Below are 16,155 nucleotides of genomic sequence, written 5' to 3'. Positions count from 1 at the left end.
CAACAGCAAGGACAGGATTGTGTTGCTTTTTTCCTTTTTTTTTTCTTAAAGGAGTGAGGGCATGGAAAATACAGCACACCAATGAAACAAAATGCCCAAAAAAAAAACAAAAAAAAAATACAAAAAAATAGAAAATAGAAAAATGTATTTACAAGTAGTACATTACTATGATCAGAAAGCACAAAGACACCTGCTGCTATAATACATGCATTGGTTCAAGAAGAAACCACCAAAAACCCTGCAAGGGAGAAGCCTGTAAAAATGAAGAAAGGGCCAAAAGTTTTAACTTTTCATCCCTAATTTGCTACACTGATCAAAACCAAATGAGCATCCCCTAAAGTCCATGAGTATATCAGTACAAATACTATACTGGTTTTTAACTGCACGTTCAGCTGTGGAGGGAAAGACAGCAGCTTATCCATACACAAGGAAGCCAGCGTGAACTGCTCTACATGCTAAAAATTACAGCAAGCCCCTGTCTGCTACACAGCATGACCTTAGCAGGTTTTAATTTTTGTTTATTCATATATATCTATGTGCATGTGTGTGTATGTATGTATAAAACCGTGCCCTCGTTCACTGCCAGCACAACATCTGGGTGGACATGAACTCATTACAACAAATTCTTAAGTGTATGTTGTAAGAAGTCACTCAATGTCTGTGGATTTAATAAGTCACTTCACACCACAGAAAATATTTAATAAATCCAAAAAAAAGGAAAGAAGAATATAACGGCCGCAGAGCTTCTGTCTCAGCTCTCTGCAACCGAGTCCCCCATAGGAAACTGGTCCCAAAGTTCTTGAGGGTTCACTGAAGAAACCAGTTTGCTAATGTTTTTCCTCCTTTTAGTGTTCAAAGGTATATAGAACGACTCCTTGCCGTTGTCAGTTTGAACAGCCACATCTCCGTCCCCCAAAGGTTAACAGTCTGGTGCAGACCCATAAGAACGGGGGAGGGAGGCGCTGGGGAGGCCTGTCACTTAGGAGGGCTCCGCCTCTCCCCCGGGCAGGAAGAGAAGGAACCTCGCTCCTGCAAATGCAAAATCCGGTCACACGGCAGTCCTTAGACAGGGACATCTCCGAGTACCAGGCCAGCTCTAAGAGGAAACAAAACCACGCATTGACAGAAAAGGACTAAGAGGCCATTCTGGTCGCTCTCCATGATCCATCATACTTCCAGGAATCGGGAGCTGCTGGACTTGGAGTGGAATGGCTCAGACCACATCCGCCGTAGGTCACCCTGGGAAAGAAAGAACTTCACTAAGTCACAGATTTAAACTTGAGGCACACATATCTACAAGTCCTTTCTGACTCTTGATCTCAGATCAGATTTCTTCTGTGGAGAATCAATGAACATTCAAATTTCACTCATTGGAAAGTAACCCATCATTCTTTGAAGAATTCACTAGAAGGGCTCTTAGGCCCCTTGAGCGGGGAAGGGCTTTTACCAACTCTGTCCTGGTGGCAGTTTTATCATTTATGATTCAGATGATCTAGGCAAGATAATTAACCTCTGTGCCTGTTTCCTCATCTGTAAAATGTGGATATATAAATAATATAATATAAATCTTGTAAATCAGATAATGCCCTTAGTTTTTACAATGCATTTCTTAATTATTTCCAAACTTTAATGCAGAGTATTAAAAGAGCTATTAGGTGGCAATAGGGTGCTTCTTTTAAGAGAAACAGAAGTCTCTGCAGTGGGGCTTTAGGGATTTCAGTTAATTAATCCATGACCAGGTGGTAATAGGGTCTACTCATTAGTATTTTTGGCCAGTGGCTGTAAGAATCTGGAAGAGGTTGCTTATGCTAGGTTAGCAAAAACAGGCAGGCAAACAAACAAAATCCCCCCAAAACAAACAACAAAAACAAAAAGATCCAGAGCCTAGGGTCTTAAGCAGAACCACCTCCAGCAAGGAGAATACATACCCAAGTCCAGGGTCAATGCCATGTTATTGCTTTCACTGGTTTATAACTGCCTCTCTCACCTTTAAATAGGCCATCGTGAGGAGTGGCAATAAGGTAAATGGCACCAAATAAAGAAGGGCAGGCTGGGCTGCTCGGTGAATTCGAGATGCCACAGTAGCAGTGAGCAGACCTGTGGGGAGGGAGAAACATTTGTGAGTAACTCCCAGGGGCAGCCCCAAGACAGGAGAGCCTCCGTTACCTGGCTGCTTCTTGGCACAGTCCTGAGATTATATAGCTCTAATGTGACACATTCCATCCAATGGTAGAGAGTGAAATGCCCAGCTTGAGCAGGTAAAGAAACAGGGAGCAGCACAGCTTTTAAAAACCTAGAATTCCAAGGACCCGTGAGTGGCCCAAGTCCCACTCCATGCCCACGTCTCTGCTTCCAGGCCTCACTTCAGCCCTGAGTGTGCCTGGTCTCCCTCTGTCTCCTGTGGTATATGATGACAGACTTGAACCCAGGTCTTCTGCCTCCAAGTTCCAACTCTGCTGCTTATGACAGCTGTGTAACCTTGGCTAAGGCCTTTCACATCTCTGAGCCTCGGCCTCCTCATCTGTCTAATGGGGATAACACCAGCTGCCCTGCCCCACTCAGAGCTAGTGGAGTAGAAATCAACCCAGGCCTATGAAAGCGCCATGGAACTGCGAAGTGCTCCTTCAGTAGGAGGCACAGAGGCAAGAAAGGTGCTCCTTTCCACTCACTGTCGTAGCTGTTGGAGTGCAGACAGGTTACTAGCCCAATTACAACCATCTCTTCCTGTCTGCCCGAAATGGAGCTGGCTAGAGAAAAACTAGCCAAGGGAGAGTCCGAGGTCAGAGGTGATGGAAATGTTAGAGCAGATGAAGGGAAGTATCTGATGAAGTAGGAAATAAACATGGTGTTTATTAAACTCAAGTTGAAGATTTAATTACGCACACAAACTGCTCCACAATCATTGTGTGGTAGGTGTTCTCAACTTTGAGGCCTGACCACACTTTTCTTACACTGTTCTTCAAACATACTACTGGATAGGGAACGAGGCTGTTGGCCAACGCAGAAAGCATCTTTCATCTCATGGGTCAGTAGTTTTTTTTTTTTTCCTTCCTTTGTGGTTGTTTACAATAGCAACCAGAGTCACTGCTCTCCTTCCATCTAGCATCTGCAGCCAGAAGACCTGATTTAATTCCATGGCTTGGAGGACAGCCAGAGAGGGGACCACATGCAGTCTCTCTGGTACTCTTACCTACGAAGTATCCAATGAGGGTGCAGTGAAAGTAGGAAACCTTCTGCATGCGTCCAGAGATATTGGCGGATCCAGAGGCACCGCAGGAGTCACCATTGGCTTGCTTTTTGTAGTTGTCATAACGAAGGACAAAGCACAACAGGAGACCAGGCATCACGATGTCTCCAATGCCCAACATAGAGAAGTGACTGCCAGTGGAGCTGGAACATAGTGTCACACGTCAGGAGTGCTGCCCTCTACAACCCCATTTCTCCTCCTGCGCAAGGTCTGTTCACTTTCTAAGTAGTCAAAGAACTAATTTGAATGGTAGGTGGCCACCTCCACTGGCTTAACAAGATTAGTTTTTAAGAGTTTACAGATTAAAAGCCAAAAGAGTACTGGCAATAGAGGTCTTCAGCCCTGCCCCTCGGCGCTTCGGGAGGGCACCGCATAAGTGACTGCTGAAGCCATCTGCTTAAGCACTGTGCCTCTACAAATGTCAAGCTGCTCACTACGTGTCACACATTCACTGCTAAGACTTCAAATAGCACCTACTACTACCAGACATGGGAGATTAAAGCAGCACATTAATTTTTCCAAGATTATAGTTCCAGGAACTGTATAATTTTAGCATTAAGATATTTTTACAAATGTCTTAGAAGTAAAAAAAAAGATCCAGATTCTCCAATTAATTCCCTCTAGCCAACTTTAAACCATGGTAACAGCAGTAACATATGGTTGTTTGATAACATTATTCAATATTAAAAAGCACCTGTATCACTTAATGATCAATCTTTGCAAGTTAAGTCAGTATTCTTGTCCTCATGTGGAAAATGGAGATGACGCACAACCCTTTTCCAGTCCAGCATCAGAATGCTGATGACAAAGACAGACAGGCTGGGGAAGAGAGGAGGGCGGTGTCCTCACCATCACAAGATGAGGCCGACACGCCAGTCCTACCTGGGGAAGACCAGTTTTCCAGGCAGAGACAGGCGAGGAACATCGCGCCCAACACTGGGCCCCAAGTGGAGCTTCCGGGATAGAACGTCAAGGGGATTGTCAGCCGGCTGCGTGGCCACCTTCACCATGACATTGCTATTAAAGATGTATGCAGAAAAAAACACCTGCCAAGAGGAGAGTCACCTGTACCAGAGGGAGCTGGAAGCACCCTGTTCTCAGCCCCAGCCCTCTTTGCGCTTAAGAGCGGAGTCTCAGTACTGCATCAGCAAGCTTTTTAGACTGCACACTTTGAGAAGAAAGAAAATCTTTGCTCCTGTGTGTACGTGCAGATTTCTCCTCTCCATACCCGGAGAGCAGCCAGAGAGCTGCCCCCTTACAGCAGAGCTGCCAGTGTTCCAGGGCAGAGAACCTTGCCAGCCTGCTCCATCTTCTACCCTGAGAGCCACACACATGCTCTCTACTGTAAGAAGTTTCGACAGACACAGGCACGGACAGCTGCCTGCTCACCTTTTAAAAGGAACAGTACAGGCCCGAAGGAGTGGCCTTAGTGAGCAGGTACTCTAGCCAGCAGACTTTGCAGAGTTAGAGGTAACAATTTTCAGAAGTGAATTTTCCAACTGAACCCAAAGGAGAGCAGCAACTTTGGGGAAAAGGACACTTACCCAAAAGACATCGTAGATTAAAAGCCCTGAGAGAAGCAGGCAGGACACCTTGAGGCTGGGCAGGCGGACGAAGGCGATCATGGCAACACAGAGACCCATGGCCAGAGCTGGGGAGGGGACAGCAGTCAGTGTTGCGCACAGGCTCGGCCGCTCTCCACAAGCCGTTCAGCTCATAAACCGAACAGTTTGTAAGTCTCTCAAAGAAGCAGGCAGCCCTACGCTTCCATCTAAGATGTTTATACCCTACTAGTGCAAAGTGCCCACCCTTAGCCCATTCCGACCTGCTGGTATTTGGGGAAATCCCTTTTCTCAAGCTATAGATGGTGCTCAACGCTCTAAGACCCAGGGGACTGTTCTGAAAGATAAAGCTCTAAGCCAAGCCCTCCCAGCTCTCATCTCCTCCCCCGCCAACCCCATTACTTCGGATGCATCGCTCTTGCTCCTTTAAAGCCAATGCACACCCTAGACCCTGTCCTCTTCACTTACTTAAGGACACTGTTCCAGCCATGCATCTTATGCTCGTCCTCCCCACCTGGGGCTAAACTAAACACAACAAGACAGAAGTGCTCTATGACAGGATTTTCTATGACTCCACACAATGTCATTCTATCTCTAATCTTCCAAACAAGAAACTGGGATCCTTCTCAACTGATCAAAACCTTCATCATGCACACTCAGGCTGCAACCATTCTGGGGTGCTCTTCACTGCTGCTGCACACCTCGCTCAGGATTCCCCACACTTCCTAGTGTGATGTGTGTATCCTTTCTCATTTTCTCTCTCTCTCCTGCACTTACTCTTCACTGCCATTGTCAAAAATCAGTTCAGGGGGACTCGGGGGGGGGGTCAAGGAAGGGAGGGAATACGGGGATATGTGTATAAAAACAGATGACTGAACCTGGTGTACCCCCCCCCCAAAAAAAAAAATCAGTTCACATCATGAGGTCCCCCACTCTGTGATGGGTCAAGTCTGACTGTAAAGGCGTAACTCTCACAGGATGGCGCTGTGCCACATGGGCTTGGCCTCAAGCTTCTTTTTTTGTCCCTATTCCTCCACCTACTTCTCTCTGTCTAAGCTGAGTGATAACCTCTTTCCAATCATGCCAACCAAGTCTCCCCACCATACTCCCAGTGCTATGTTTGAAGAGGCAGCATGCATTCCAACTGACTACTTCAGAGAAGGTTCTTAATACAAGCATGTTGAATGAGGAGCACTCCCACACCCAATGGAACTGGGCCACCAGCAGTGTCATACCCCAGAAACATACTCTCAACTAGTCATCCAGTTGCTTCTCTTTTTCTTCATTCATCAGCTTTTGCAAACATACCACACCATGTACGAGTCAAATTCTTTCAAGTCTTCCCAAATTAAAAGATTAATTTGTAAGATGAAACTGAGTAGATTAAAAAAGCTATAGATTTAGTTTAAGAAAACTCTAAAGGACCTTCTTAATATTAATGCTTCTAGGTAGAACTCTGAAAACATACTTCATGCCTCACCCTTTAAAATAACCACATTTATCATTCTGTTTTCACTGTAAATTAACTTCAAAGAACAAGCTTTAATTAGAAAACGCTCATTTAAAAAAACTCCACAATCACATTATTGCTACCTACAAAATGATTTCTGATTCTGCAGAGAAGTCTGGAAAGACAATTTCCGTGTCAGAGAAGAACATATTTCAGAATGTTATAGCTGCGTGGCTAGAAAGCTATTTTTTCTGTAATAGCAGAAAACAAGTCAAACACACATCAAACAGTAATCTGAGAAACAGCTAAAAACTCAAAGGTTCTCCCCCCCCCCACGCCCTTTTTTAACGGAAAACTGTAAGCTTGGTCACTAGGGCAGTTTAACCAGTGTAAACCAGTAAGAGATCCTTGGACAAGCAGATATTGGAAAGTAGCAAAAATGAAAGAAAATGATACAAAAGTTTACAAGTTAGGGCCAGTAAGGGTTTGGGGAGCCTCCCTGAACACTCAAAAAATTTCAACTATTGGCTGAATTTCACAATGGAAATTTGTTTTTGATCTTGGTCACTGGTAAAATAAAGTTTACCCTTTATGGCCATTTTTCACTGACTCCACAGTCTAAAGGAAAAGAATCCTGTGGTGAGATGGCCCCTGCAGTACAGCGTGTGGACAGCTGCCCCTCCCACACCTCCTTTAGTGAGTCTAATAAGCCTCTCCCCACCCCTGTCTGCAGCAGTACAGTGAAGGAAATTCTGCTGACTTGCTCTCAAAATTGAGTTTCAGATGGTTGTGTAAATCAATTTGTCTTGAAAAGAATGTCATCTTCCCTTATGTCAACTTTTTATTTTTTAGTGACACACTACTTTGGTATTTTCCTGTTCTGTGTAATGCTCAGGGAGAGGAGAGAAGAGTATACAGAACACACTGCTTGCTGTTTTTAGAGGTATCTAATCTGATAAAAATTGCATCAGCAGCTTATTAAACTTAAAATCCTCAGTAAAACCTGTAAATGGTATTCTGTGTGTCTGGACACAGGACTAAAGAGTTCCACGAAAGCAGAGCCACTGAAAGTCAGGAGTGGGATTATAGAGAACCTCAGACTACCTGGTGGGCTAGAGGCTTCAAGGTAGTTTAAGTATCACTATCACCATATGGACTTTGCCAGGATGAAGACTAATCAGTCCCTACTTGGTGATTATGGCTTCTAATGCTCTAGTTAAAACAGTAGCAACTGGAGCTTTCCTCACCTCATCTCATCTCATCTCTCATCTGTGTAGGTGGAGTTAGGTGTATCATTTATGGGAGTGCGCTCTGTCATTTAAGGACATCATCATAAAACAGTTTCTCTTCCTATGTAGCTAACAGTCATCCACACTGCCAATTTATACAGACCAAAATAATCTGGCTTAGCTTTTAACCAACTAACCAGTATTTCTAGTTTTTGTTCAGAAGTAGTAGAGGAGGACTGTCTGTACTGTCTGCTTCCTCATCAGGAAGCACTGGACTAGATGAGATTAAAGGGATATAATCATAAAAGCAGCTGTGAGGCTGATCTGGACTATTATTTACTCCAATCATTAACATGACCAATACTCCTTAATTTTCTATAGTATCAATACATATTTTAAAGAGAGGCTAGGTTCTATCAAAGTCTCTCACAATCACCTACATGCTCAATTTCAAAACTGCTTCTGGTTAACAATCATCCCTTAGCAGAAACTGGTTAATCTCAGGAAAAGTCAAATGCACATAATGGCCACATTATTATTCTTAACACCTGATACGGATACAAACAGACACTAGCCCCTCTGCTATAATCTGGGCGAGTGCCTGCTGTGACTCTGGATGTAATCTCTTCTTCATCAACCTTCAGAAGCGCTTACGTTACCAAACACCAATCCACCAGAATACTGAAAGCACAGACACTCAATCTGGGAAATGTAGCAGTTCTGATAACCACCTAAAAATTCTAAACGCTGCACTTCAGGATGCAGATATGCACAGTGGGTACTCAAGTACTGAAGCAAACGATCACGGTAAACATTTTTTATCAGGCAATATACGGTGCTAAACCAAGACACCAAGCCCGTCAGAGATCGGCAAAGGGGTATTACTGCACGGACTGGGCCTTGGTGATTCTGACTCTGCCTTTCTGTTCTGAGTCATTTAAAGGTCTGTATGTAAGTCTAAAGGGTAACTTGATCTGCAACCTTGAGGAGCTGCTTTTGAGTTTCAATATTTGGTCTATGGCAGGCACTCAAAAAACCAACTATGACCAAATATATACCAACAAATTACACATTTATAAAATTATAAGTGCATGTTTCACATTTTAAAATTACCAAACTGAAAATTGACAGTTTTAACACATGCACAGATCTGTACAGCCACCACCACACTCAGCACAGAACAGTGTTACCACCTCACACCCTGCTCTGTGCTGAGACAACACTAGGTGACAGCTCCGCTGCAGCTGAGCCATCCTCAGCACTGCAGGGACACAGTGCCTGGAAATGAGAGAGGAGCACCTCAGACCTGGCACTACCTCCAAAGAGTTCTGTTCCCAGGTCTGGATGAGCCTCGCGGCTGCCTGGAATGGGTAACAGGAACAAGTGTGATCCATGCCCACAATCTCTGCTTTCCAATTTCCTCCCTTAAAAAAACTCTTTAGGTAGCGTTACAGACAGTGTGAAACTGACTTCTGTGTTTCAACTTCCTTCCCTTCTGAAACACCAAAAGAAAGGAAAAGGCAAACAGACTTTGTGGGGTAGAGCAGTTAGATAAAATTTCATGAGATCAGTAAAGCGAACTATGAAAATGAGAGAAGGAAGGACTGAAGGAAAAATAAGGTGGAGACCTTATTTTTAAAAATTAAAAATAAGTTACAGGGTCTTAAAAGCATTCAATAAACGTCAGCTATTATTACCTTTATAAAATGATACAGACGTATTTATACCATTACACAAAAGAACTCTATATCATATAAGATACACATTATTATATATTCCACACATATTTATATACAGTACGGATACTGTATTACAGTATAGATACTGTATTACAGTATAATCCCATTTACATTAACTACAGTCTACACAAAAATTTGTATTCCAGTTTTCACAGCAGCATTATTCACAACAGCCAAAACAATGGAAACAACTGATGAATGGATAAATAAAACTGATGCGCCTATACAATTAAACAGTACTTGGCCATAAAAAGGAATGGAGTACTGATACAAGTTACAACATGGATGAACCTTGAAAATACTATGCTAAGTGAAAGAAGGGAAGACACCAAAGGTCATATATGACTTCATTTATGTGAAATGTCCACAGAGGCAAATTCACAGAGACAGAAAGTAGAATTAGTGGACGCCCAGGACTGGGGTGGGGGAAGGGGGAGGTGACTGCTAATGGGTTTGGGTTTTGGAGGGTGGGTGTGAAAATGCTCAAAAACTGATTGTAGTGTTGGCTGCACAACTCTGCAAATTTTCATGGTAATCAGAGGTAACATTACTAAAACAGAAAGTCGAGGGAGAGAGGACAAATTTAATAACCATAAATGATATTAAAATTTCAACTCGTCACATAGTAGTTACCTACCGTCCATGAGAAGCCAATGGCCAGTGAGAACCCAAATGAGGACCAGCATGACAGACAGAGAGAATGACAGTAACTCAGCAGCGGTGAAACGCCCACAGCAACCAAAGGAAATCCTGGAAAACACACAACATTTACTGGACTAATGGATAATAAATTATATTCAAACAACCAAACTTTTCTTTGGTTCTCCATGATCAGAATCTGTGATGGCCACATTAAAAGAGTAGGCAATACCTAGATACCCAGAGATCCAACATACCCAAATCTCTTTGGAAGAAACTACAGAAAGTTCAGAGAAGTTATACTTTTGCATCCATTATTAGCTGGTATACTTTTTATCCCAAATTATCAACATGGGAATTGAGAAGTTTAAAGTGATAACATCTCTGGAAAACCTACATGTAGGGGAAAATCTAATTCTTATGAGGAAAACAAAATGAAGAAAGTCAACAATTCAATCCATTAAGCAAAGATGAATAAAGTTAAGATGGCACATCTACGTGGTTATCACCAACTCCTGGGAAAACCAGCCGCCCCAAGTGACTGATTTCTATAGAAGTGCATACAGCATCTCCATTAGCACAGCATTTTGTTTCCATGGAGCGATGGCTTCAGGAGTTACAGGGTGAACACTGGGATTAAATCTAAGTAGCTAGTATATATTCTAGGTCATCAAAGGCTAAAGGCAAAGAATGTTTGAGTCAAGCACTATTTTCATATTCCATTAACTAGTAAAGGAATGAAAACGTTGCTTCAAAAGAAAACTGCTCGTCTTTCAATAATCTAAGCAACCGAGAGTATAACAGTGACTCTGACTTCCTAAGATTTGTTATATTTCCTCTGCTATGAAAAGGTGCAAAAAGAAGTACTATCTTCCAGTTTTAAAAGACCAAACATCTCACTTTCCAGTCTTCTGGTATTTGCGTGCTTCAGTCAATACCAGAAATTTAGACTCCGAATACTGCTATCAAGTATGAGAGAAAAACATACATATAAAAGTTTACAATTCAGAGGAAAATCCCAAGTCCTTACTTGTTCTGAGGCGAACAGGGTCTTGTTAAATACTGGCACATCGGGAGAAGAAGAAAAGCAAAAGCTATCGTTGCAAGAACTAGAGAAAGATAACATATGGTTAATTTTTTGGTTGTTTATTATTTTACTAATCATAAAAAAATGACATGACTTATGGAAACAATCATTGCCCAGAATACTTCGCTCGACAAGCGCATACAATATCAATTAACTAGAGAAGAAAAGTACCTTTCCTTAGCACCACACAGATAACCTCTTAAAAAAAAAAAATCACCTGATGTGAAGTAGGGGTAGCATTGGTAGATTCTCTCTTTCTTGTCTATCTCAACAAGAAATGATAAACGGCAGGCCAGGGTATGATCTAACAAGTCTAGCATCTTGATGTTTTATAGATGTCCATCATCGCTCAGCTTGAAAACTGATCAGATAGCTAACGGTCAAATTACTGTGATTAGCTATCAAGTGTTTCTATCTGCAGAAACATGGGTAAGGGTTGCCAGTGACTTCTCTGCCAAACTGGACCTTCTGTTAACCTAGCAGACAAGGAGCCACAGCCAAAGCAATTCTGCTCTGGTGCCACAAAGCTCATGAGTTTTCAACCCTGAGCCTTTCATTCAGACTGGGTTGGCAGGTCTGAACTGATGATACAGGTATCAAATGGTTCAAGGAGGGGTGGGGGGAGAAAAAGCCAGACTTGTGAAGAAAAACTTGCATGGTGTGCTGCATAAATCTTAATTTTTGAATGATGATTTTAAAAAAGGTTTAAAAATTTTCCTTTTAGCTTTTGTCAAGACTAGATAGAGGAACTCACTTACCTGCTGTACATATTGTAAAAACTACTTGAACTGAGTCAAAGAAGAAGAACATTACTAGGAGAGAGACAGATGCTCCAATTGGAAGGAACAGGGCCTGGGTAGAGTCAATAGTTTGGATACCTGAAAGAGAAAAACGGACACATCAACCATTTACGTAACAGACACTGTACCCATGTACTTTAAATACATTAACTCATTCAAATACAGACAGTTCTAGGGATTAGTATATAAAATATACATTATCTAGGCCTTCAGATTTTTTCCTTCCCAATGAGACTATGAGCTCCTTGCTGTCCTCATAGAGCCTTCATTATAGTAAGTGCTCAAGAAATACTCGCTGAACTGAATCACTACCTCCTGGTGCTAACCATCTGGATGACAGGGTACCAAAACAAACAAACGACAAACAAGAACATTAAGAGGTAGTAAAAATTATAAGCCAATTATAACTAAAAATTATATTAGTCAGTTTGAGTACATCTGTGGTCCTGTATATATAGGTTTGGTAAAAGAGGAGGCTTAAACCCCCTGACTAAAATAATTTCTCGTCATCTGTGGATTTAATGTACTCATGTTCATTCTTCTCCACTGTTGCTAAGCAGGGGATGGGGAGGGGACCAAGATATATCTGGAAACATTAAATCAACAAAATTATTTTGTGGGAACATTTTAAGGAATAAATAGATTAATGGGGGAAACAGAAGCTCTTGGGATAGAGCAGGGTTTAGCACAGTGGTTCTCAAGTCTTGGCTGCTCAAGAGAATCACCTGGAGAGCTTTTAAAAAATCACAGTGCCCAAGTCCAACCCCAGATCCAACTCAACTGAAATCTCTGGGGGCAGTAGGTCCAGTAAAAACTCCCCACAAGATTTCATTTTGCATCCAGGGTTAAGAAACATTAACAGATGATTTCGTAGGGAAGGAATACATGGTAAAATCTGGTAACCACTGAATGAAAAGAAAAAATTACCAATTTTATCTTACGTGCTATCTACTTCCAAATTAACCCTGCTGAAATATTATACAGTTCATGAAAGGAACCAAAGTAGTTGTTTCACACAACCTACTATAAAGAACAGAAGTAAAAGCCTCTCTTCATTAAATTAGGGCTATAAAAAAATATTATGCAACCAAGATGAACATAACTAGACACAAAGGGTGAAATAATCAACCAACATATAAAAACTGCTCTTCGGTATTTAAATTTACATGTCCTCAAGAAAGCTATTTAGGGATTTTTGTGAAATGCATATTAAATATTTCTACAAAACAAAATTGCTTCTTATTGGCTATGTAAATGAATCAAATAATTCACTAAGGAACAGGGCAATTCAATTTCATAAGACTGAGCTATGTGTCAAGACAAACAGAAATGATCTGCAGAAGTCTGACTTGAACTGCAGCCAAACCCATTCATCTTGGCCCATGGATTGTTTTGTTTTGTTTTGTTTGGGGGGGTGGCGAACGTATCTTAAAGTGTCTTATGGGCATTTATAAGGCAAAACTCTATGAAATCTCTAACTAAATTTCACCTAAATAGTTTTTTTATTTGAATGCCCTACAGTAGTTCAAAGAACTACTTGAGGAAACTAGATTTCAGGTGACTTTCACAACAGAAAATAACCGTTTCTCAAATAAATGATTATTTGTTATATAAGAAACAAATCTTTAAAAAAACTATAACTCTTAAAACACACACCCACACACCTCTCCTTCTGCACAACAAAGCATCACATAGTCTACAGATTAATCATACTGGTTTAAAATATGAGCAGAAAAAATCAAATGACTGGCTAGAATAAAGAGTGTTTACTAAGTCAGGTACATGGGAAGAATTTGTTTATAATCAATCTAAATTTTAGAAGTTCAGTCTGCAATTAAAATGAGAAACAGAATACAAAGCAACCTTCTAGAATATTAGAGAGAATGTGAAGATCTGTATTTTTTGAAAGCACAGATTTTAGGGACTTCCCTGGTGGTCCAGCAATTAAGAATTCACCTTCCAATAAAGGGGACACAGGTCTGATCCCTGGTCAGGGAACTAAGATCCCACATGCTGTGGGGCAACTACTGAGCTTGTGTGCCACAACTAGAGAGCCTGTGTGCTGCAACTACTGATCTTGCATGCCGCAATGAAGATCCAGTGTGCCAGAACTAAGACCTGATGCAGCCAAATAAATATTTTTTTAAAAAAAGATTCTGAACCAGTAGGTATTAAGACATTGTTTCCATCAGTTTTATGGAAGGATGCCCAAGAGAGTTTATCAAATAGCAACGTCACAGGGCAAGCACCTTTAGTTGCTGACAATATGCTACTAAAAATAAGGTACACAGCTTTAATACTGCACTTTCTACAGGTCTGGAAATAATGGTCCTGAAAGGGAATGAGCGAATTAATTAGAAATTTTAGCCAAAAATCCAGTGACAAAACAAACAGAGCAAAGCAAAACAGAGCAGCTGTATTTGGACGGGCTTACTCAACTGCAGCTGCATTATCTTTAAAGGCAAAATCAACGTAAGAAATAGGCAGGATGACAGAATTAAAAATTATGTACAGAGACATTCTTTTTGTATCTAGTGAACAAGGCTGCAGACTAAATATATGTCTGGTCATGAAAGAGATGTGGAGCAATATACCAATATAGTATTGATAATTGTTATGAAAGTTACTGATTTTGCACCTCCAGGAGAGAAGCAAGGGAGATATATATATATATTTTTTTTCCCCCCAACTCATTTTCAGAGCTTATCAGGTCTGCAGTCTAGGTGGGGAGATTAGGATGTGTTTCTCTATTAATGAAGAGAATTCCAACTGTACATCTCCATCAATCATCACAATTCAAATAAATTACAGGGGAAGCCTAGTAAAGAACTTCAAGGTATCAGATTATTGAGGGGGGCCGGGGCGCTTTTTTTTTTTTTTTTTTTAAACCCACTTAATGCTAATTAGATGAAGGACTGGTGTACCAGAAGGGGAACTTCTCTACATAGGTTTCCTGGGGCAGATTTAGGGATAAGACAGGAGTTAGAACAAGGTTATGGAAGATTAGAGAGGACCTGGAGGGAACTCCCTCCTCCCCACTTTCTAACCCTTTTTACTGTAAAACATTAACACACATACAGAAAAGTACATGAAACAAAAATGTAGAGTTCAGTGAATCATCACATGGCTAGTATCATCCAGGTCAAGAAACAGAACCCTGCCAAGGCCAGAGTCTTTGTTGTGCTCCTCCCAATCACTGCTCTTTCTCTTTCCCCCAAAGGGAACTACTATTGTATCCTGGCTTTTACAGCACTTTTTATTTGTTTTACTTTATGTTTTCTACCCAAGTATGCATCCTAAAATGCTAATATTTGTTTTGCCTGTTTTCTGAATAACTTATATACACCGAATTATGTCGTATGTACTTTTTCACGTCTGGCTTCTTTGGCTCAACATCGTGAGAAACATCCACACTGTTCTATGCAGCTGTAGATCGCTCATTTTCATGTCTTTTTCACCAATTCCTTGATTCTTATTTTGGGAGTAGGCAACTGCAACTTTTAAAAAAACTTCTACTCTTTCTCCTTCGTTAATTAGTCCGTAACACTTGCCAAATCTTAACACTAAAATCATATCGTCCTTTTCTTAGAACTCCCCTTCTATTGGGTTGGCAAAAGTTTGTTCAGGGTTTCCTGTAACATTTTACGGAAAAACCCGAATGAACTTTTGGCCAACCCAATACATTGTTGACCAATTCAGCTGAATTTCAATCTCCCCAGTACCTACACCATCTCACGTTTCTGTTCATTTTTCGGGCTATTATCCTTTGACTTTTGATGACTGCATCCCATTTTCCACGCCACCCCTTCAAAACTGGAATGATATCATATTCTATAATCAAGTACTGGCCTTCTCTGCAATGGCTGTTTCTGTCATGTTTTTCCTGATTATGTGGAAGTGGACTGCATTCTGTCCTGGTCTGTGCTTATCCTCTTTGGTAGCCATGGCCCAGATTAGGCACTAAAGAAATACATTTGTTGAGGGTAATTTTAGCACAACACAGGAGGTATTTTTAAGGAAATAACCATTAAACAACCACCTACTACTTTAGATTCTGTTCAACAACGAGAAATACAAAACTGATGTTACCAGGTAAATTCCTTCCTTTGCATGGACTGACCTAACCATTTATTTATTTGAGGATAAAAACGGTACTTAGATACATACTATTGATTTCTTTTAGGTTTCTGTGATGCAATGCACAACAGATTCGTAATCTGTTTTAAGTATATCATTTGTATATATGCTATTATAACACAGGAATTTAAAGAAGTTTCAAGTGTATGAGGTGATTTGGTTTAAACTACTGATAGAAGGTAAGCTGCTATGTAATAATTTAACCCGAAAATTGGATACTGACACTGGGTTGTACCAGGTTCCTGGTAAGGTACCAGTACGGTAT

At 41.1% G+C, this 16,155-nt stretch overlaps 1 protein-coding gene across 3 annotated transcripts in view; it reads right to left on the bottom strand.

Annotated features, from left to right (window-relative positions):
* Positions 1-674: 674 nt before the first annotated feature.
* Positions 675-16,155, bottom strand: part of SPPL3 (signal peptide peptidase like 3) — a 92,398-nt gene continuing 76,917 nt past the window's right edge. For 2 of the 3 annotated variants that reach the window (XM_057744824.1, XM_057744825.1), the window contains exons 4-11: positions 11,712-11,831; positions 10,897-10,975; positions 9,865-9,977; positions 4,792-4,898; positions 4,130-4,293; positions 3,191-3,390; positions 1,988-2,097; positions 958-1,239 (exon numbers count right to left, since the gene is read on the bottom strand). In XM_057744824.1, coding sequence (XP_057600807.1) covers positions 1,168-1,239; positions 1,988-2,097; positions 3,191-3,390; positions 4,130-4,293; positions 4,792-4,898; positions 9,865-9,977; positions 10,897-10,975; positions 11,712-11,831 — 965 coding nt within the window. In that variant the 3' untranslated portion in view covers positions 958-1,167. Of the gene's footprint in view, positions 1,240-1,987; positions 2,098-3,190; positions 3,391-4,129; positions 4,294-4,791; positions 4,899-9,864; positions 9,978-10,896; positions 10,976-11,711; positions 11,832-16,155 lie in introns of all 3 variants that reach the window. The other variant, XM_057744823.1, reaches the window with a different exon arrangement.

This window comes from Hippopotamus amphibius, chromosome 8 (genome assembly GCF_030028045.1).
Source record: "Hippopotamus amphibius kiboko isolate mHipAmp2 chromosome 8, mHipAmp2.hap2, whole genome shotgun sequence".
Taxonomy (NCBI): Eukaryota; Metazoa; Chordata; class Mammalia; order Artiodactyla; family Hippopotamidae; genus Hippopotamus; species Hippopotamus amphibius.
Note: the sequence above shows the minus strand (reverse complement) of the source record. Positions and strands in the feature narration are given on the sequence as shown.